The sequence below is a fragment of the Cherax quadricarinatus genome, chromosome 31 (genome assembly GCF_038502225.1).
Source record: "Cherax quadricarinatus isolate ZL_2023a chromosome 31, ASM3850222v1, whole genome shotgun sequence".
NCBI lineage: Eukaryota > Metazoa > Arthropoda > Malacostraca > Decapoda > Parastacidae > Cherax > Cherax quadricarinatus.
The window spans coordinates 27,091,977-27,113,362 of NC_091322.1; the positions used below are offsets into that span (position 1 = coordinate 27,091,977).

Sequence of the window (21,386 nt, forward strand, 5' to 3'; positions counted from 1 at the left end):
CATATTAGTATCATCCATGTGCTTTAGATAGGAGATCCCTTTTAGGCCTGTGACTTTGTGTGACGTCACAGGATGCGCATGTGTACGGTCGTACCTCTGCCTCCCTCTCAGTCGGCGTGTAGACCTAGACAGGCTAAGACAGGCAGAGGCTGGGCTCCATTTCTCATCATCACAGTCTGACAATATATATATCGTTACCATCCAACAAGTGTGTCTACCTTCAACCCTCGATATCTCCATTTAAGAACCCCTACGATAAATGGTGGCAGCGGTGGGATAGATTGATCCAGTGGAGTGGATGAGGTCTCCACTGTTGAAATAGCACCGACCCACTGGTCAGGTGGCACGTCATCCTGTACTTGAACAGGGTAAGGATAGTGAACTAGGTCAACAAGGTTGGTATTTGCTCTGAGACGAACACTGTGACCCGAAGTGTTAGCAAGGAGTAAATGGATCTTACTGTCTCTTACAACATGTAAGGAAGGTTCAACAAATAAACCCTTGACCTTGCAGGAATCACTGTCAACTAGGACGTTATCACCATCTGGAACATTAGGAACAACAACAGACACTCTAGTGAGAGCACTAGCCCCAACAGAGACGTCTTTCTGCAGATGGCATGTGACATCAGCAAGAGATGGCATTACTAGTTTCAAGTAATCTTTTTCTGACAAGGCATTCCCTGTGGAGAAACTACTACTCGAACTAGCAGTCATTGCAGGGATAGGCTGTGCACTCAAGGCAGTCTGAGTGTCCTCGGACACTTGAGGCAACGGAACACTATCCTGCAAGTCTGAAGGTGTACTTGGAACACAGATGGGAGTGATAGAATTACCAGTGCCTGACCGCTTGGGTACACTATTGGAGAATGCATTGGCTTGTAAGGGCTTAATGCGTACATCATACTCTGCAGCAGTATGACAGATTTCTGATCCAAGCTGGTAACCCCAGAATGGAACGATCAAGTCGTCAATTTGGGCATGCCATCGGTACGGGTCGAGCACAATGCGTAAGTCTCGCATGGAAGCAAATCCCAGTAGAAGGTCACCAGGGAAAGTAATCTGGTCGACAACAAGAAAAGCAGCAGTAAAGTCTCTGCCTTGGATAGTAAAGGTGAGCGAAGACTGACCTCGGATTCGCAGAAGAGAACCAGCTACTCCACTAAGGGAGGTTTCAGTAGTTGGTTCAATGAGGAGGACACATCGTAACTGCTTCTCTTTAAACAAGCTAGACCTAATGATATTAAGTTGCGCACCAGAGTCCATGAACACATGAACAGGCGCATTATGGACAGAAGCTTGTACTAAAGGACCAATCGTTTCGTTAGGAGTTATATGCAAACAGAAAGGTGGGTTGTCATCGGAGAAGGCGTTTTCTACTTCATCCCCAAATTCCTCTACGTCAGAGACATGTGAAGCAGCATCAACAGCAGGGTTGTCATTCTCAAGGCTGACTAAGGCTTCATAGGAATTTTGGACTGGGATGGTGTACTCGTTATCACCTACTACTGTCACGACTGGACGAGTAGACTTGGGCGCTTGGATTCCCCCGAATTGGAAGAATGAGCCTGGTTCTGGTTAGTTTGTGAACCACGACGTCTGTTTCCTCTCCTGGCTCTGCGGTTGGAACGGCCACAGAAAGATCTAGAGTACTGCAGGTTGTAGAGAGCGTTGCACTCAGATGTGTCATGTCCATGAATTCTATGATAAGTACAGTAGGGAAGATCTGACTGGTACTCATCATCAGTACGATGCTTCTTAGGGTGACTATCATGACAATCAATAGCAATATGGCCACAGTAACCACAATTGTAGCAAATTCTTTGACTGTGGGTACTGTACATACTACGAGTGCTACGGGAATGATGGCTCTTAAAACTTGCTTTGGATGATGGACATGAGTGATTAATGTTGGGAGTTTTGGTAGTAGCACAAACTAGAGGAAGTACAGGAGTGGACAAGGTGTTTGGCATAGACTTACGATAAGGGAAGGTTCCCTCGGGACACAAATTTCATACATGGATAAGAGCTGCAAGCGGTCCCATAGTAGCATCTAGCGGACTTGAATTGTATACATACATAGATGTCGGTGGCATTGTTTAATAACTCCAAATGCAGCTAATTTGGCAAACCCTTCAAGGGCTGGTTTATCGTTATCTTTAAGGTACTTGGAATTTTGACCTGCTTTAACGAATGAGGACATCAGGTTATTAAGACGAAGAGCAAACTCATCTAATGACTCTTCTGGTCTCGGAGCTGTGAAAACTAATTCTTTGAGAACAACGAACGGATCAGTTTCTCGCACCGGTTCAAGATAATTGCGAATTAACTGTTCATAATCTTGCCACCTGGTTAGATCTTGGAAGTCCTTCATACGAATTAAGTTAAATACATGTGAGGCTGCTGGAGAACGGGCTAGACTCTCCTTTCCGATACTGATCAAACAACTCTCAGATGGAAGACCATCAACTGAAGCATCAGCTCTGGCTCTAACTGCGGTAAACCCACCTTCAAGGTTGTCTGGATTACCATTGAACAATGGCATAGCATCATACGGATCACGACTGAAATTACGCAGGCTAGAAGTCTGAATATATCTATTGTTTGATAAGGAGTTACTCGAATTTTGGGCTGACGCATTAATGGTTGTACTAGCAGCATGTGCTGAGGCATCGCTTGAGAAAACTTGAGACATATTTGCAAAAATGTAAAACAAGAATTTAGAAAAACAAAAGAAAATGTAGCTGAGGAACACACAACACAATGAACTTATATGGGGAAAAAAAATGCTTAACTATTCTGCATAAGTAATTAAAAATTGACAGGTCACACAGTAAGCAAAGAACTCACACAAGAAAAATACTCAACTGAATGAACAACACTTTGAAAATCAAGAGAACTTGTACTTTACTCAAATCTGATTTGCTCAACTTTTACTTTAAATTGAATAAATGGCACAGTGAGTTGTCTTTACTTTCAATGCAATAGGGAAACACACAATAAAATGATAAAATGGACTCAATAAAGCTTGAATAAAATAAAATGGCACAGAAAGAATAACATATGCACAGAACAGAGCATAAAAAACTGCACTGAAATAAACTGTAGCAATATTGCAATTGACAATTGCTAATTAAAAAGTATTGCACAACACTGCATAAAATCTCTGCAAGAAAAACTTTAATGGCAACACAATATTTGCACAAGAATTATTGCAAAATGAGTCAGCTTCCAGTCTGTGGTGAGGGAGCTCAGTCCAGCCTAGTCTACTTCATCCAATTCTGTTGCCTGCCAAGCCAGCTTCCACCCCTGCTGTGCTCATCTATTCTGTGTGAAGGGTTAAGATAAGCCAGCTAGCAACTAACCCAGGTGTCTTACCCCAGTACTCAAGCAAGCCACGTGAGTAGTCTTCATCGCTTGTGATTCAAGCTCCAAGCAATCCTGAGTGCTCTTTTTCATCCTTGTGGTGTTGTGGTATTTCGTGGGTGTATTTTAAGCTAGCCAGCTTAGAATATCTTCGCGGCAGTGTGGCTGTTCTCAGTGAGGCTTACGCCGTTCAACCCATAGGCCCAACCACCCACTCACCATGTGTGCCTCACCACGCTGTCTCAGACACCTTAGCCCTGTTATGCCCACAAACCCAACCACTCTCACTGTGTTGTGGTACTCACCCAACCTCTACCAGTGTTTTGGCGCACTACTAAGGGTTCCAGCAGCATATTTTAAGGACCACATAGGGGGTCAAGAGCTAGAGTGTGTTTCGCGCCACCGTTGAAAGCCTCCTGTGAGAGTTCATCGTCGATGCAAGTGCAATTCTACGATCACGTGTGCAGAGGACAGCAGCAAGACGACATAAACAATCCTCTACTCTCCACTACCATCTACCTCATTCTACACCAAGTCATTACAGTGTTAATATTTTTTTTTCATAGAGACATTTGCGAGTGTTGAGACAATTCTTTTGTGTTTCCAGTGATTTTCTTAGTGACATTCAGTGACTCTCGATCAGACTCGGTGTTTGTTTTGCAATAATCTTTTATTTAATCTCCTTAATTCAGTGTTAATTTTCGTGCTTTATCTTATGTTCTGTTGTACTTAGTGTTTTTCCTTTGTTGTGTGTGCAACATATGAGCAGTATAGAACTTGTGTTTACACTTCAGAATCACCTTGTGTTCTCAGTATTCCAGTGAAGTATTTCAGTAATTTTTCACCTTATATTCAGCATCACAACTCAGTGTTGTCTCAGTTATATATATTTTTTTCTTCCCAGCATTTGTGCATTCTTGTTTTGTTCCCTGTGTGTTGAACATTCTTGTGTTCATATTCTTTCATTTAGCCAGTGTCTAATTTGTCTTATTTCCACAGACAATAGCGCCATTATTTTGTGCAAGCAAGAAATAATTTTTTACAAAAATTTTCACACATCAAGTTTCACTGCAAGAAAATTTTAGTATTGTGTTTATGTTGATGTGTTGTGTTCTGCATCACTGTAAGTGTTCAAACTTTTTGTTCTGTGTTTTAGCAACTATTAATTTTTTCATGTTTCATTGAACAAATTCACTCTTAGTGCAATTTTTAAGTTCTTCTTTTAGAGTAAATTGTTCTTTTGCTTGTTAAGTGTTGCTTGAGTGCAGTTAAGAGTTAAAGTGTTCATTCCTTGATATATTTCTTTTCTAGTGTGTGTAATAATTTTTATTATTGCACTTTGACTAATTTTGTTAACATCCAGTATGATACCATCCATTAATTCTAAGTTATATATGAATTTGTTATTGTATAGAATCAGCCCAGAACCACCTGCCTGTTCAGCCTATAGATAGTAGTGTATGTCGAGACGACATACGTAACATGACCGAGCTGTCAGTATAGTTGCTGATCCCTGTGTTGTATAGCATATTAGTATCATCCATGTGCTTTAGATAGGAGATCCCTTTTAGGCCTGTGACTTTGTGTGACATCACGGGATGCGCATGTGTACGGTCATACCTCTGCCTCCCTCTCAGTCGGCTTGTAGACCTAGACAGGCTAAGACAGGCAGAGGCTGGGCTCCATTTCTCATCATCACAGTCTGACAATATATATATCGTTACCATCCAACAAGTGTGTCTACCTTCAACCCTCGATATCTCCATTTAAGAACCCCTACGATAACCATACACAGCTCAGGACCCCACCATACACAGCTCAGAACCCCACCATACACAGCTCAGAACCCCACCATACACAGCTCAGAACCCCACCATACACAGCTCAGGACCCCACCATACACAGCTCAGGACCCCACCATACACAGCTCAGGACCCCACCATACACAGCTCAGGACCCCACCACACACTGCTCAGAACCCCACCATACGCAGCTCAGAACCCCACCATACACTGCTCAGAACCCCACCATACACTGCTCAGAACCCCACCATACACAGCTCAGGACCCCACCACACACTGCTCAGAACCCCACCATACACAGCTCAGAACCCCACCACACACTGCTCAGAACCCCACCATACACAGCTCAGAACCCCACCATACACAGCCCAGGACCCCACCATACACAGCTCAGGACCCCACCACACACTGCTCAGAACCCCACCATACGCAGCTCAGAACCCCACCATACACTGCTCAGAACCCCACCATACACAGCTCAGAACCCCACCACACACTGCTCAGGACCCCACCAAACACTGCTCAGAACCCCACCATACACAGCTCAGAACCCCACCACACACTACTCAGAACCCCACCATACACAGCTCAGAACCCCACCATACACAGCCCAGGACCCCACCATACACAGCTCAGGACCCCACCACACACTGCTCAGAACCCCACCATACACAGCTCAGGACCCCACCATACACAGCTCAGAACCCCATCATACACAGCTCAGAACCCCACCATACACAGCCCAGGAGCCCACCATACACAGCTCAGAACCCCACCACACACTGCTCAGAACCCCACCATACACAGCTCAGGACCCCACTATTACAACCCAGGATTCCAAATGGCCTGTTATCCCGGGTGTAATGGGAGCAAAATAAACACAGCAGAAAAAGTTTAGACTTATATTATCCTTCACCAATTTAGAACAGCAATATGTACACTATGTACAGTGATAAGTATAGTGCACTCCACGGTAAGCAAGGCAGAAATAGAAGCCACAAGATAGCAGACCGTGCTTCAACCAGCTCTAGAATGGGAATGACAAGGGCAGACAGGAGAGCGGTACCCACATAACCTCTGCGATTGCCAAAACCATTTTCTTATTGGCTAGAACCTGGTCACTAGTTGAACGACGGGGCCCCATCATCAACTCTTAGCAACCTGGTTCGCTGGTTGGGGGAGATAGCCTGTAAATGAGGGTGTGTACATGCGCCGAATAAAGGTTACGTACTCTTTGCATGCCACACCCACCATACACAGCTCAGGACCCCACCATACACAGCTCAGAACCCCACCACACACAGCTCAGGACCCCACCATACACCACCCCCGGCAACTTTCCTTGAACTCTGCTGACTCCCCCCCCTCCGGATATACACACGCCGCACCAGCGTGCGCAGTTCTGGAGTTTCACATAACATTGGAACAATTTATAAAGACTGTTTAGTGAGAGAGGTAGTAATGAAACTTGTTTGGTGCGAGGTCTACTGGCCCATGCTAGGCAGGTCATACTCAAGTAAGCTTCAATGAGGCTACTCAGTTGTTTGTTCCAGTATTCAAATGTTTACTTAACCTGGAGAGAATTGTCTTTATTAAGGAGAGCCAGAAGGTTAAAAAATGATTCTGTTTTTGTTGACAGACACAAAACAGCGAGAAAGAGAGAGAGAGAGAGAGAGAGAGAGAGAGAGAGACGGGTGGACCTCACATTCCTGGACTGTAAGAAGACATTTAATAGTGTACCACAACAGCGGTCCACAAATAAAAGCAGGGAGAAATAATGTTAGGCAACAAGAGATCACAGGTGAAAGATAGACGAATCTACTTGTCTAACATAGGCCAGTAGGCCTGCTCCTCCTGTAGGTTTTCTAAACCGCTTGTACAATAACTGTATGACTGTATCTGAAGTAATGATCACCACATACTGCAAGCATCTTTATTTCTGCAAATTCTCTTGTTAATGCTGAGGCATCGCTCCACACAATGAGACAGCGTGGGGCGACAAGTTCCATGAGGTCTTCCCACACACAGTCTCGCCTCCTCCCACAGGCAATCACATGAACCCCGGCATTAGTTTCGCGTTGATTTGTGGGTTTCTTTGCTGTTAAAACTTTAATCTGAGTGTCAGTGTTCACCGGGACTCTAGACTTGCATGTGGACACTACACAGGTTACACTGATGATGGTGCAAGACAGACCGTAACCTCGACTCAAAGTTCCTCTCCTATGTACGGGTGTTAGGTGAACAAGCTACATCAGTTATAATCTTTAAGTTAACGGACAGAAATGCAGCTAATGTGACATTTTCTTGTGGCAACGTTTCGCTCTCCAGGAGGTTTTCCAAGCCGGCTTGAAAAACCTCCCGGAGAGCGAAACGTTGCCACAATAAAATGTCACATTAGTTGCATTTCTGTCCTTTTACTTAACATATTGTCGGTAATTCTACCAATATTAATACAGCTGTAATCTTATTCTTGAGGAAAATGATAAAGCTTCCCGTGGAACTGTCTTACCTAGCTGAGCTGTTGATACCAAGCGCACACGTTCTGCCGTCAGTGTGTGTGTGTATGTGTGTGTGTGTGTGGAGGGGCGAAGTGAAGTTTAGTGTGTACATGTACACTCGTCACTCAGGACTGTATACATGTACACTCGTCACTCAGGACTGTGTGCATGTACACTCGTCACTCAGGACTGTGTACATATACACTCGTCACTCAGGACTGTGTACATGTACATTCGTCACTCAGGACTGTATACATGTACACTCGTCACTCAGGACTGTGTACATGTACACTCGTCACTCAGGACTGTGTACATGTACACTCGTCACTCAGGACTGTGTACATGTACACTCGTCACTCAGGACTGTGTACATGTACACTCGTCACTCAGGACTGTGTACATGTACACTCGTCACTCAGGACTGTGTACATGTACACTCGTCACTCAGGACTGTGTACATGTACACTCGTCACTCAGGACTGTGTACTCAAAGAAACACATACCAACACCAGTATAAGTCTTGGTATTATGGTTCGAGCAGAAGTAAATCAATTCGTCTTTATTGGTCTTTTGTGATCCACTTTAAAAGAGAATTTGTCAGGCATACGACATGACTAAGACGTAGAGGATACTGAAAAGAACTGACTGGATAGACAGTGACACGCGAGGAATGGGATGAAGTAAGTGAGAATACTAGGAACAGAGACGAGCCAAAAGGAAGTTATGAAAAGACTTCAAGTTAGATTTTACACACAAGCACATACACACATACACACTGTACAAACAAACGTCCTTCCTTTACCAACATTCCAGTAATACCTGCTGGGCCATACCAGCTTTCCCCTCTTCTCCTCCTACTAGAGGACGCGACCTGAGCCAAGACCAGCAGTGACACGCACTTTCATTTCACGCAAGGTAGGTCAAGCCTTTGTTTACATTCTGACTGATGACATCCTGACTGATGCCTTTCTTACAGGCGATTCAGTTTATGGACTGGTGCTGAAGATGACGTGCGACCCAGATAATTACATTACCTCAGTCAACACTAATCAATGCAACTACATACCAGCGTAACTCAACAGGATGTGTTTACAGGCACGAGTCTCAGTTACTGGCCCTGCCTATTTACCTACAATCGACCTGCGTTACTGGTCCCTGGTATCTTGGGCACTATTATACCTACTAACACTGCATATGGAGTTTACCTACCTACCTGGAGTCTACCTGGAGGGAATTCCGGGGATCAACGTCCCCGCGGCCCGGTCCACGACCAGGCCTCCCGGTGGATCAGGGCCTGATCAACGAGGCTGTTACTGCTGGCCGCACGTAATCCAACGTACGAACCACAGCCCGGCTGATCCGGCACCGTCTTTAGGTATCTGTCCGGCTCCCTCTTGAAGACAACCAGGGGTCTTCCCGTAATGCCCCTTATTGCTGGTGGGAGGCTGTTGAACAGTCTTGGGCCCCGGACACTTATTGTGTTTTCTCTTAATGTGCCAGTGACGCCCCTACTTTTCACTGGGGGTATGTTGCATCGCCTGCCAAGTCTTTTGCTTTCGTATGGAGTGATTGCTGTGTGCATATTAGGGACCAGTCCCTCCAGAATCTTCCATTTCTTCCTCATCAGCCCACTTGCTCATGTGGTAAACAAAGGCGACATTGTATGTCCCGTCTTAACAGACCTTGTCTCTAACCAACAGCTTCACAAACCAATGTTTACACATACAGACCTTACAAAGGTACTACACAAAAGTACAAGCAGTGAGTTAGGGCAATGAGTACAAACCATGAGTACAAGTGATGGATCTCCAACCCACACTGCATACTGTAAGTCCGGTTAGGTCAACAGTGATGGTGTTGTACATCTGATCGGACGGACCTCATCAACAGGTACACCTGAGGTCTCATCAACAGGCACATCTTAGACGGTACACCTGTGAGGCATACAGCTGTATGCATACTCTCCCCTCCCCCTCTCCATCTATAATTTCCAGATATAACGACATCAAAACAAACTCTCCCATCTCTCCTAAGTAGGATAACCCACTCTCAGAAATGTTATCCCTCGGCAACTCTAAAACAGCTGGAACAAGATCCCATGATATCTCTCAAATCATGCCGACAGATTTCATGACTCCATATATGAAATTCATCCCGTGTGAGTATGACAGGGAAAACTAGCTCTTGTTCCCACTACGTAACTATCATATAGAGTAACATAACAAAGTGCTTAGCTAATGAATTACATAACTGCGTCTTGAAAAATATGATAGTGTAAACAGAAATAACTCGCAAGTCTTTGGGATAAACATCAGACGACGTTTCGGTCCGTCTTGAGCCATTATCAGGTCTAGGACGGATCGAAATGTCGAATGAAGTCTCCTTTGAAGAGTGTGGGTTGTGTATGAGCTGCTCCAGCCACGGTATTGTGGGTTAGTTGTGAAATGTTCCAGCCAGGGTACCGTGGACTAGTTGTGAACTTTTCCAGTTACAGTATAGTGACTTACACATAACACAGACACATACCTTGCGTTTAGGGTCACTTGCCACCTCACAGCAGCCATTGGTGGATTCTTCTGGCAGAGGGCAGGTCTGTGATTGGCTGTCGGACAGCGTGGAAGCCGGTGATTGACTGTTGTACGGAGAGGGGCTACGTCGACCTGAGTTACGTTGTTCACCTCGCCGCCAGGGAAAGATCACACTGTAAGAAGAACAAACACAATTCAGAAGGTAAATACATATTTGAATTAAAAAAATGCATAAAAACGTATATATAACAGATGTAATTAAATTGTTACGGAGGAAATAACATGGCAGTTATGTTCCTTATTGTTACATAGGTAACAACATGGTAATAATGTGTGCTAGTTATTGTTACTTATTGAACATCCTGAATGTTCAATACAGTATCCTCAGTATTCAAAACAGTGTTCATAATGTTCAATACAGTGTCCTGATTGTTCAATACAGTATCCTCAATGTTCAGTATAGTCTCCTGAGTGCTGCCATCTACCTGACTGAATGTGAGTCTTGTCATAACTTTTAAATTGTCAAATCATTGGGCAATACTGTGTCTCTTTATTGTCCTAGCCACTCTATCCAGTCCCCTGGACAGAATGGACAGGCACCGGCTGTTTGAGAGGAGGGAACCAGGTGAAGGGGAAGATTAGCCACAGGAACTGTCAGGATCTACTTTTTTTGCAAGTCTTGGAATGGTATGTGAAATGTACTGGGTGAAGAGGTTGTGGAAGGAGAACCCAATACACAGCTTCAAGAGTAGCTACGATCGTGGTCCTAGAGACCAGAAGTCAGTCAGAATCAAAGAGGTTGAACCAGAAGCCGTGTCTCGACCCTTGTAAACACAAGTAGGTGAGTGCACAGACCACCCTGACTGATGGACAACACTGGGGGAAAAGCTGAGGCCTCTCAGCTGGTAACAACGCCTTCATCAGGCTATTTACAACAATACTGCTAAGAGCCAGCCTAGTCAGTCCCTGGAAGTACAAACAGTAGCAGTCAGTTATTGAAAGTACCAACTACAGCAGTCAGTCATTGGATGTACCAACTGCAGCAATCAGTGCCTGGAAGTACCAACTGCAGCAGTCAGGACCTGGAGGTACCAACTGTAGTAATTACAATTTCGTCTCTATTAAGAACATAATTCATATTCCTGAAGGACTCTTAGAGAGCTCTTGAAGAGCTCTTGGAGGGCTCTTGGAGAGCTCTTGGAGGGCTCTTGGAGGGCTCTTAGAGAGCTCTTGGGGGCTCTTAGAGAGTTCTTGGAGGGCTCCTGCAGAACTCTTGGATACCTTTTAGAGCTCTTGCATACCTCTTAGACAGCTCTTGGAAAGCACTTGGAGGGTTCTTGGAGAAGTCTTGGAGGGCTCTTGGAGAGCTCTTGGAGCTACACACACTTTCCTTGGGTAGAAACCGAATGTCTGCCACTCCCCAGGGGCGACAGTGTGCTGCAGTAAGCCATCAACACAGTGCAAGTACTTCAAGACGTCACAGTATCGTGTCTGGAATAATTTGCTGTTAAATTATAATGTAGAGAGGAATCTAGAAGCGAGGTTTAGGTCCTCTTTAACTTGATATATCTAGCTTCTTCACCTGACCTGTCTTCACACCTCCTAGCCTCTTCACCTGACCTGTCTTCACACCTCCTAGCCTCTTCACCTGACCTGTCTTCACACCTCCTAGCCTCTTCACCTGACCTGTCTTCACACCTCCTAGCCTCTTCACCTGACCTGTCTTCACACCTCCTAGCCTCTTCACCTGACCTGTCTTCACACCTCCTAGCCTCTTCACCTGACCTGTCTTCACACCGCCTAGCCTCTTCACCTGACCTGTCTTCACACCTCCTAGCCTCTTCACCTGACCTGTCTTCACACCTAGTCTCTTCACCTGACCTGTCTTCACACCTCCTAGCCTCTTCACCTAACCTGTCTTCACACCTCCTAGCCTCTTCACCTGACCTGTCTTCACACCTAGTCTTTTCACCTGACCTGTCTTCACACCTAGTCTCTTCACCTGACCTGTCTTCACACCTCTCAGCCTCTTCACCTGACCTGTCTTCACACCTAGCCTCTTCACCTGACCTGTCTTCACACCTCCTAGCCTCTTCACCTGACCTGTCTTCACACCTCCTAGCCTCTTCACCTGACCTGTCTTCACACCTCCTAGCCTCTTCACCTGACCTGTCTTCACACCTCCTAGCCTCTTCACCTGACCTGTCTTCACACCTCCTAGCCTCTTCACCTAACCTGTCTTCACACCTCCTAGCCTCTTCACCTGACCTGTCTTCACACCTCCTAGCCTCTTCACCTAACCTGTCTTCACACCTCCTAGCCTCTTCACCTAACCTGTCTTCACACCTCCTAGCCTCTTCACCTGACCTGTCTTCACACCTAGTCTCTTCACCTGACCTGTCTTCACAACTCTCAGCCTCTTCACCTGACCTGTCTTCACACCTAGCCTCTTCACCTGACCTGTCTTCACACCTCTCAGCCTCTTCACCTGACCTGTCTTCACACCTAGCCTCTTCACCTGACCTGTCTTCACACCTAGCCTCTTCACCTGACCTGTCTTCACACCTCCTAGCCTCTTCACCTGACCTGTCTTCACACCTAGCCTCTTCACTTGACCTATCTTCACACCTCCTAGCCTCTTCACCTGACCTGTCTTCACACCTAGCCTCTTCACTTGACCTGTCTTCACACCTCCTAGCCTCTTCACCTGACCTGTCTTCACACCTAGCCTCTTCACTTGACCTATCTTCACACCTCCTAGTCTCTTCACCTGACCTGTCTTCATACCTCCTAGCCTCTTCACCTGACCTGTCTTCACACCTCCTAGCCTCTTCACCTGACCTGTCTTCACACCTAGCCTCTTCACTTGACCTATCTTCACACCTCCTAGCCTCTTCACCTGACCTGTTCACACCTCCTAGCCTCTTCACCTTGACCTATCTTCACACCTCCTAGCCTCTTCACCTGACCTGTCTTCATACCTCCTAGCCTCTTCACCTGACCTGTCTTCATACCTCCTAGCCTCTTCACCTGACCTGTCTTCATACCTCCTAGCCTCTTCACCTGACCTGTCTTCACACCTCCTAGCCTCTTCACCTGACCTGTCTTCACACCTAGTCTCTTCACCTGACCTGTCTTCACACCTCCTAGCCTCTTCACCTGACCTGTCTTCACACCTAGCCTCTTCACCTGACCTGTCTTCACACCTAGCCTCTTCACCTGACCTGTCTTCACACCTAGCCTCTTCACCTGACCTGTCTTCACACCTCCTAGGTTCTTCACCTGACCTGTCTTCACACCTAGCCTCTTCACCTGACCTGTCTTCACACCTCCTAGCCTCTTCACCTGACCTGTCTTCACACCTCCTAGCCTCTTCACCTGACCTGTCTTCACACCTAGCCTCTTCACCTGACCTGTCTTCACACCTCCTAGCCTCTTCACCTGACCTGTCTTCACACCTAGCCTCTTCACCTGACCTGTCTTCACACCTCTTAGCCTCTTCACCTGACCTGTCTTCACATCTAGCCTCTTCACCTGACCTGTCTTCACACCTCTTAGCCTCTTCACCTGACCTGTCTTCACATCTAGCCTCTTCACCTGACCTGTCTTCACACCTAGCCTCTTCACCTGACCTGTCTTCACACCTAGCCTCTTCACCTGACCTGTCTTCACACCTAGCCTCTTCACCTGACCTGTCTTCACACCTAGCCTCTTCACCTGACCTGTCTTCACACCTCCTAGCCTCTTCACCTGACCTGTCTTCATACCTAGTCTCTTCACCTGACCTGTCTTCACACCTAGCCTCTTCACCTGACCTGTCTTCACACCTAGCCTCTTCACCTGACCTGTCTTCACACCTCCTAGCCTCTTCACCTGACCTGTCTTCACACCTCCTAGCCTCTTCACCTGACCTGTCTTCACACCTAGCCTCTTCACCTGACCTGTCTTCACACCTCCTAGCCTTTTCACCTGACCTGTCTTCACACCTCCTAGCCTCTTCACCTGACCTGTCTTCACACCTCCTAGCCTCTTTACCTGACCTGTCTTCACACCTCCTAGCCTCTTCACCTGACCTGTCTTCACACCTAGCCTCTTCACCTGACCTGTCTTCACACCTAGCCTTTTCACCTGACCTGTCTTCACACCTCCTAGCCTCTTCACCTGACCTGTCTTCACACCTCCTAGCCTCTTCACCTGACCTGTCTTCACACCTCCTAGCCTCTTCACCTAACCTGTCTTCACACCTCCTAGCCTTTTCATCTGACCTGTCTTCACACCTCCTAGCCTCTTCACCTGACCTGTCTTCACATCTAGCCTCTTCACCTGACCTGTCTTCCCACCTCCTAGCCTTTTCACCTGACCTGTCTTCACACCTAGTCTCTTCACCTGACCTGTCTTCACACCTAGCCTCTTCACCTGACCTGTCTTCACACCTCCTAGCCTCTTCACCTGACCTGTCTTCACACCTCCTAGCCTCTTCACCTGACCTGTCTTCACACCTCCTAGTCTCTTCACCTGACCTGTCTTCATATCTCCTAGCCTTTTCACCTGACCTGTCTTCACACCTCCTAGCCTCTTCACCTGACCTGTCTTCACATCTAGCCTCTTCACCTGACCTGTCTTCACACCAAGCCTCTTCACCTGACCTGTATTCACACACCTAACCACTTCACCTGACGTGTCTTCTAGTTGCTACACATTTTGTGTTACAGTTTAGACTAGAGAAGCTGTCTCCTGCATTACTTGGCGCCCCAGCGGCCTGGTCTGATCGAGCAGGGTGTTGGTGCCAGCCACATGCAGCATGCACCACAGCCTGACTGGCGATGCATTATCAGCTTAACTTCAGGAACGTGCTGACAGTCAGACATTCTGAACACACGAGTCAGCAGATACATAGTGATGTACAAGTTGGCTGTATGCTGGCAAACGTCTTATGAGAGTGGACACGTGGGGTCACAAGGGAGCTAGACACGTGGGGTCACAAGGGAGCTAGACACGTGGGAGAACAAGGGGATTAGACACATGGGAGGACAAGGGAGCTAGACACGTGGGAGAACAAGGGGATTAGACACGTGGGAGGACAAGAGAGCTAGACACGTGGGAGAACAAGGGGATTAGACACATGGGAGGACAAGGGAGCTAGACACGTGGGAGAACAAGGGGATTAGACACGTGGGAGGACAAGAGAGCTAGACACGTGGGAGAACAAGGGGATTAGACACGTGGGAGGACAAGGGAGCTAGACACGTGGGAGAACAAGGGGATTAGACACGTGGGAGGACAAGGGAGCTAGACACGTGGGAGAACAAGGGGATTAGACACGTGGGAGGACAAGGGAGCTAGACACGTGGGAGAACAAGGGGATTAGACACGTGGGAGGACAAGGGAGCTAGACACGTGGGAGAACAAGGGGATTAGACACGTGGGAGGACAAGGGAGCTAGACACGTGGGATGACAAGGGAGCTAAACACGTGGGAGAACAAGGGGATATTAGACACGTGGGATGACAAGGGAGCTAGACACGTGGGAGAACAAGGGGATTAGACACGTGGGAGGACAAGGGAGCTAGACACGTGGGAGAACAAGGGGATTAGACACGTGGGAGGACAAGGGAGCTAGACACGTGGGAGAACAAGGGGATTAGACACGTGGGAGGACAAGGGAGCTAAACACGTGTGGACTCACCCAGCCACTAACAAGAAAATTACCTTGCTTAGATTGGCAACACCCACAACGTTTCAAATACCCACCACCCTCAACCACCGCCCTCAACCACCACCCTCAACCACCGCCCTCAACCACCACCCTCAACCACCGCCCTCAACCACCACCCTCAACCACCGCCCTCAACCACTACCCTCAACCACCACCCTCAACCACCGCCCTCAACAACCACCCTCAACCGCCGCCCTCAACCACCACCTTCAACCACCACCCTCAACCACCGCCCTCAACCACCGCCCTCAACCACCACCCTCAACCACCATCCTCAACCACCACCATTAACCACCGCCCTCAACCACCATCCTCAACCACAACCCTCAACCACCACCATCAACCACCGCCCAGAATCACCACTCTCAACCACCACCCTCAATCACCATAACCATCACCCTGAACCACCACAACCATCACCCTGAAGCACCACAACTATCACCTTCAACCACCACAATCATCACCCTCAACCACCACAACCATCACCCTCAACCACCACAATCATCACCCTCAACCACCACAACCAACACCCTCAACCACCACAACCATCACCCTCAACCACCACAACCATCACTTTCAACCACCACAACCATCACCCTCAACCACCACAACCATCACCTTCAACCACCACAACCATCACCTTCAACCATCACAACTATCACCCTCAACCACCACAACCATTACTGTCAACCACCACAACCATCACCCTCAACCACCACAACCATTACTGTCAACCACCACAACCATCACCCTCAACCACCACAACCATCACCCACAACCATTACCGTCAACCACCACAACCATCACCCTCAACCACCACAACCATCACCTTCAATCACCACAACTATCACCCTCAACCACCACAACTATCACCCTCAACCACCACAACTATCACCCTCAACCACCACAACCATCACTCTCAACCACCAAAACCATCACCCTCAACCACAACCATCACCCTCAACCACCACAACCAACACCCTCAACCACCACAACCATCACCCTCAACCACAACCATCACCCTCAACCACAACCATCACCCTCAACCATCACCCTCAACCACAACCAACACCCTCAACCACCACAACCATCACCCTCAACCACAACCATCACCCTCAACCACCACAACCATCACCCTCAACCACAACCATCACCCTCAACCACCACAACCATCACCCTCAACCACCACAACCATCACCCTCAACCACAACCATCACCCTCAACCACCACAACCATCACCCTCAACCACAACCATCACCCTCAACCACCACAACCATCACCCTCAACCGCCACAACCATTACCGTCAACCACCATAACCATTACCGTCAACCACCACAACCATCACCCTCAACCACCACAACCATCACCTTCAACCACAACCATCACCCTCAACCACCACAACCATCACCCTCAACCGCCACAACCATTACCGTCAACCACCATAACCATTACCGTCAACCACCACAACCATCACCCTCAACCACCACAACCATCACCTTCAACCACAACCATCACCCTCAACCACCATAATCATTACAGTCAACCACAACCTATGTTGAATAATGACATATAACATAGCCAGCTTCTATCTCCACAATATAACACAGACAGAAGAGGGCAGCCAGACACTGGCGAAACAGCCTGGTGGTGAGAGTCACAGCTCTCATTATCCACGTTCTTGGATCAAATCCTCGGCAGGTGAAAGAATAAGAAACTAACAGCAACGTTAGCAGTTAAAATATTGGAATAGGCAGTGAAAATAGTAGCACCATCAGTGAAAGAAATAGTACCATCAGTGAAATCAGTAGCAGCATCACTGAAAGTAATAGTATCATCAATGAAAGTAATAACACCATCAGTGAAAGTAGTATTAGCATCAGTGAAAGTAACACAATCAATGAAAATGGTAATAGCATCAGTGAGAGCAGTAGTTGCATCAGTGAAAGTTGTAGAATAGGTGAAAGTAACACCATCAGTGAAGGTAGTAGTAGCATCAGTGAAAGTAGTAGTAGCATCAGTGAAAGTAGTAGCATCAGTGAAAGTAGTAGCAGTAGCATCAGTGAAGGTAGTAGCATCAGTGAAAGTAGTAGTAGCATCAGTGAAAGTAGTAGCAGTAGCATCAGTGAAAGTAGTAGCAGTAGCATCAGTGAAAGTAGTAGCATCAGTGAAGGTAGTAGTATCAGTGAAAGTAGCAGTAGCATCAGTGAAGGTAGTAGTAGCATCAGTGAAAGTAGCAGTAGCATCAGTGAAAGTAGTAGTAGCAGCATCAGTGAAAGTAGTAGTAGCATCAGTGAAAGTAGTAGTAGTAGCATCAGTGAAAGTAGTAGTAGCATCAGTGAAAGTAGTAGTAACATCAGTGAGAGTAGTAGTAGTATCAGTGAAAGTAGAGTAACATCAGTGAAAGTAGTAGTAGTATCAGTGAAAGTAGTAGTAGCATCAGTGAAAGTATTATTATTATTATTATTATAATCAAGGGGGAAGCGCTAAACCCGGAGGATTATACAGCGCCTGGGGGGGGTGATGTGGAAGGCATTCAGGCTTAATTCGGGGAACTGGAGCATAGATCCAATTCCCTAAATCAAGAGCCCCTCACCAACATCAAGGAACCTTCCTTGAGGGGAAAGTAGTAGTAGAATCAGTGAAAGTAGTAGTAGTAGCATCAGTGAAAGTAGTAGCATCAGTGAAAGTAGTAGCAGTAGCATCAGTGAAAGTAGTAGTAGCATCAGTGAAAGTAATAGCAGTAGCATCAGTGAAAGTAGTAGTAGCATCAGTGAAAGTAGTAGTAGCATCAGTGAAAGTAGTAGTAGCATCAGTGAAAGTAGTAGTAGCATCAGTGACAGTAGTAGTAGCATCAGTGAAAGTAGTAGTAGTAGCATCAGTGAAAGTAGTAGTAGTAGCATCAGTGAAAGTAGTAGTAGCATCAGTGAAAGTAGTAGTAGTAGTAGCATCAGTGAAAGTAGTAGTAGTAGCAGCATCAGTGAAAGTAGTAGTAGCATCAGTGAAAGTAGTAGCAGCATCAGTGAAAGTAGTAGTAGCATCAGTGAAAGTAGTAGTAGCATCAGTGAAAGTAGTAGTAGTAGTAGCATCAGTGAAAGTAGTAGTAGCATCAGTGATGGTAGTAGTAGTAGCATCAGTGAAAGTAGTAGTAGCATCAGTGAAAGTAGTAGTAGTAGTAGCATCAGTGAAAGTAGTAGTAGTAGCAACATCAGTGAAAGTAGTAGTAGCATCAGTGAAAGTAGTAGCAGCATCAGTGAAAGTAGTAGTAGCATCAGTGAAAGTAGTAGTAGCATCAGTGAAAGTAGTAGTAGCATCAGTGAAAGTAGTAGCAGTAGCATCAGTGAAAGTAGTAGCAGTAGCATCAGTGAAAGTAGTAGTAGTAGCATCAGTGAAAGTAGTAGTAGCAGCATCAGTGAAAGTAGTAGTAGCATCAGTGGAAGTAGTAGTAGTAGCATCAGTGAAAGTAGTAGTAGTAGCAGCATCAGTGAAAGTAGTAGTAGCATCAGTGAAAGTAGTAGCAGCATCAGTGAAAGTAGTAGTAGCATCAGTGAAAGTAGTAGTAGCATCAGTGAAAGTAGTAGTAGCATCAGTGAAAGTAGTAGTAGCATCAGTGAAAGTAGTAGTAGCATCAGTGAAAGTAGTAGTAGCATCAGTGAAAGTAGTAGTAGTAGCATCAGTGAAAGTAGTAGTAGCATCAGTGAAAGTAGTAGTAGCAGCATCAGTGAAAGTAGTAGTAGTAGCATCAGTGAAAGTAGTAGTAGCAGCATCAGTGAAAGTAGTAGTAGCATCAGTGAAAGTAGTAGTAGCATCAGTGAAAGTAGTAGTAGTAGCATCAGTGAAAGTAGTAGTAGCATCAGTGAAAGTAGTAGTAGCAGCGTCAGTGAAAGTAGTAGTAGCATCAGTGAAAGTAGTAGTAGCATCAGTGAAAGTAGTAGTAGCATCAGTGAAAGTAGTAGTAGCATCAGTGAAAGTAGTTGTAGCATCAGCGAAAGTAGCAGCACAATCAGTGAAAGTAGTTGTAGCATCAGTGAAAGTAGTAGTAGTAGCATCAGTGAAAGTAGTAGTAGTATCAGTGAAAGTAGTAGTAGCAGCGTCAGTGAAAGTAGTAGTAGCATCAGTGAAAGTAGTAGTAGCATCAGTGAAAGTAGTAGTAGCATCAGTGAAAGTAGTAGTAGCATCAGTGAAAGTAGTTGTAGCATCAGCGAAAGTAGCAGCACCATCAGTGAAAGTAGTAGTAGCATCAGTGATAGTAGTAGCATCAGTGACAGTAGTAGCATCAGTGATAGTAGCACCATCAGTGAAAGTACCAGAAGCATCAGTGAAAGTACCAGAAGCATCAGTGAAAGTAGTAGCATCAGTGAAAGTAGCAGTAGCATCTGTGAAAGTAGCAGTAGCATCAGTGAAAGTAGCAGTAAGTCTATTAAGACACAGTACATAAAAGTACAATTATACAGTGTAAATTACCCACCCGGATAACCCAATAAAGTCAAAGCTACTTATTACCATTGCGGTCCTTGAAAATAGTAGCAGCATCAGAGAAAGCAGTACAAATTACAGAAGCAGCAGAAGTGACAGCAGCAACAGCAACAGCAGCAGCAGCAGCGACAGCAGGTAGAGGAACATGGAGGTTGGTTGGTGGTAGTGGTGAAGGTGACCCTGACCGCTAGAACCAAGAGAACAGCCCCAGGCTCCTCTCCCAACCTCTCTCTCTCCCTCTCTCTACAGAGAGAGAGAGAGAGAGAGAGAGAGAGAGAGAGAGAGAGAGAGAGAGAGAGAGAGAGAGAGAGAGAGAGAGAGAGAGAGACCATGGGCAAGACAGACAACAGTGAACTTGCAAGTCCACACCAAGGCTATCTAATGAGAACTATCTACTTCCCAGATTAATGACTGTCGTGTGTCTAGTTGGTAGTTAAGGAGACAGAGATAGACAGAATGCTACTACAATGACCCTACTTACACTGTGGCTCATATTTCCAAAAGAAATAAAATCCCGAGTACCTTTTATTACCCTGGCCCTGCTATGTTTAATGATCCTAAGTAATTATCCTAACCCTGCTGTGATAATTAACCCTAGGCAAATGTGTTTGGTTTTCACCACCGAAGGTCTGCCAAGACGCAACAGAACTCAGAGACGATGTACTGGAACTCCTTAATGAACACCTCCTTCGCTACTCTTATTATGAGATAACGTAAACAACCAGTGTCTAGCTGGAGGCGGGGGGAGGCTGGCAACAAGATGGACGATGGACGGCAAAGACTCCTGCAACTTACCGCTTTTCAATAATAATAATAACAATAATAATAATAATAATAACTAATAATAATAAATGATAATAATAATAACAATAATAATAATAATATTATTATTATTAATAATAATCTCTTTTGTTTAGGAATGAGAATACTAGTGTGTGAATAAGTGGAAGAAAACCGGGAGAGCAGAACAGCAATAAGAGAGAGAGAGAGAGAGAGAGAGGAG

At 46.1% G+C, this 21,386-nt stretch overlaps 1 protein-coding gene across 3 annotated transcripts in view; it reads right to left on the bottom strand.

Annotated features, from left to right (window-relative positions):
* Positions 1-21,386, bottom strand: part of RhoGEF3 (Rho guanine nucleotide exchange factor 3) — a 548,785-nt gene that overhangs the window by 328,563 nt on the left and 198,836 nt on the right. For all 3 annotated transcript variants that reach the window (XM_070090286.1, XM_070090287.1, XM_070090288.1), the window contains one exon: positions 10,192-10,366. In XM_070090286.1, coding sequence (XP_069946387.1) covers positions 10,192-10,366 — 175 coding nt within the window. The remainder of the gene's footprint in view (positions 1-10,191; positions 10,367-21,386) is intronic.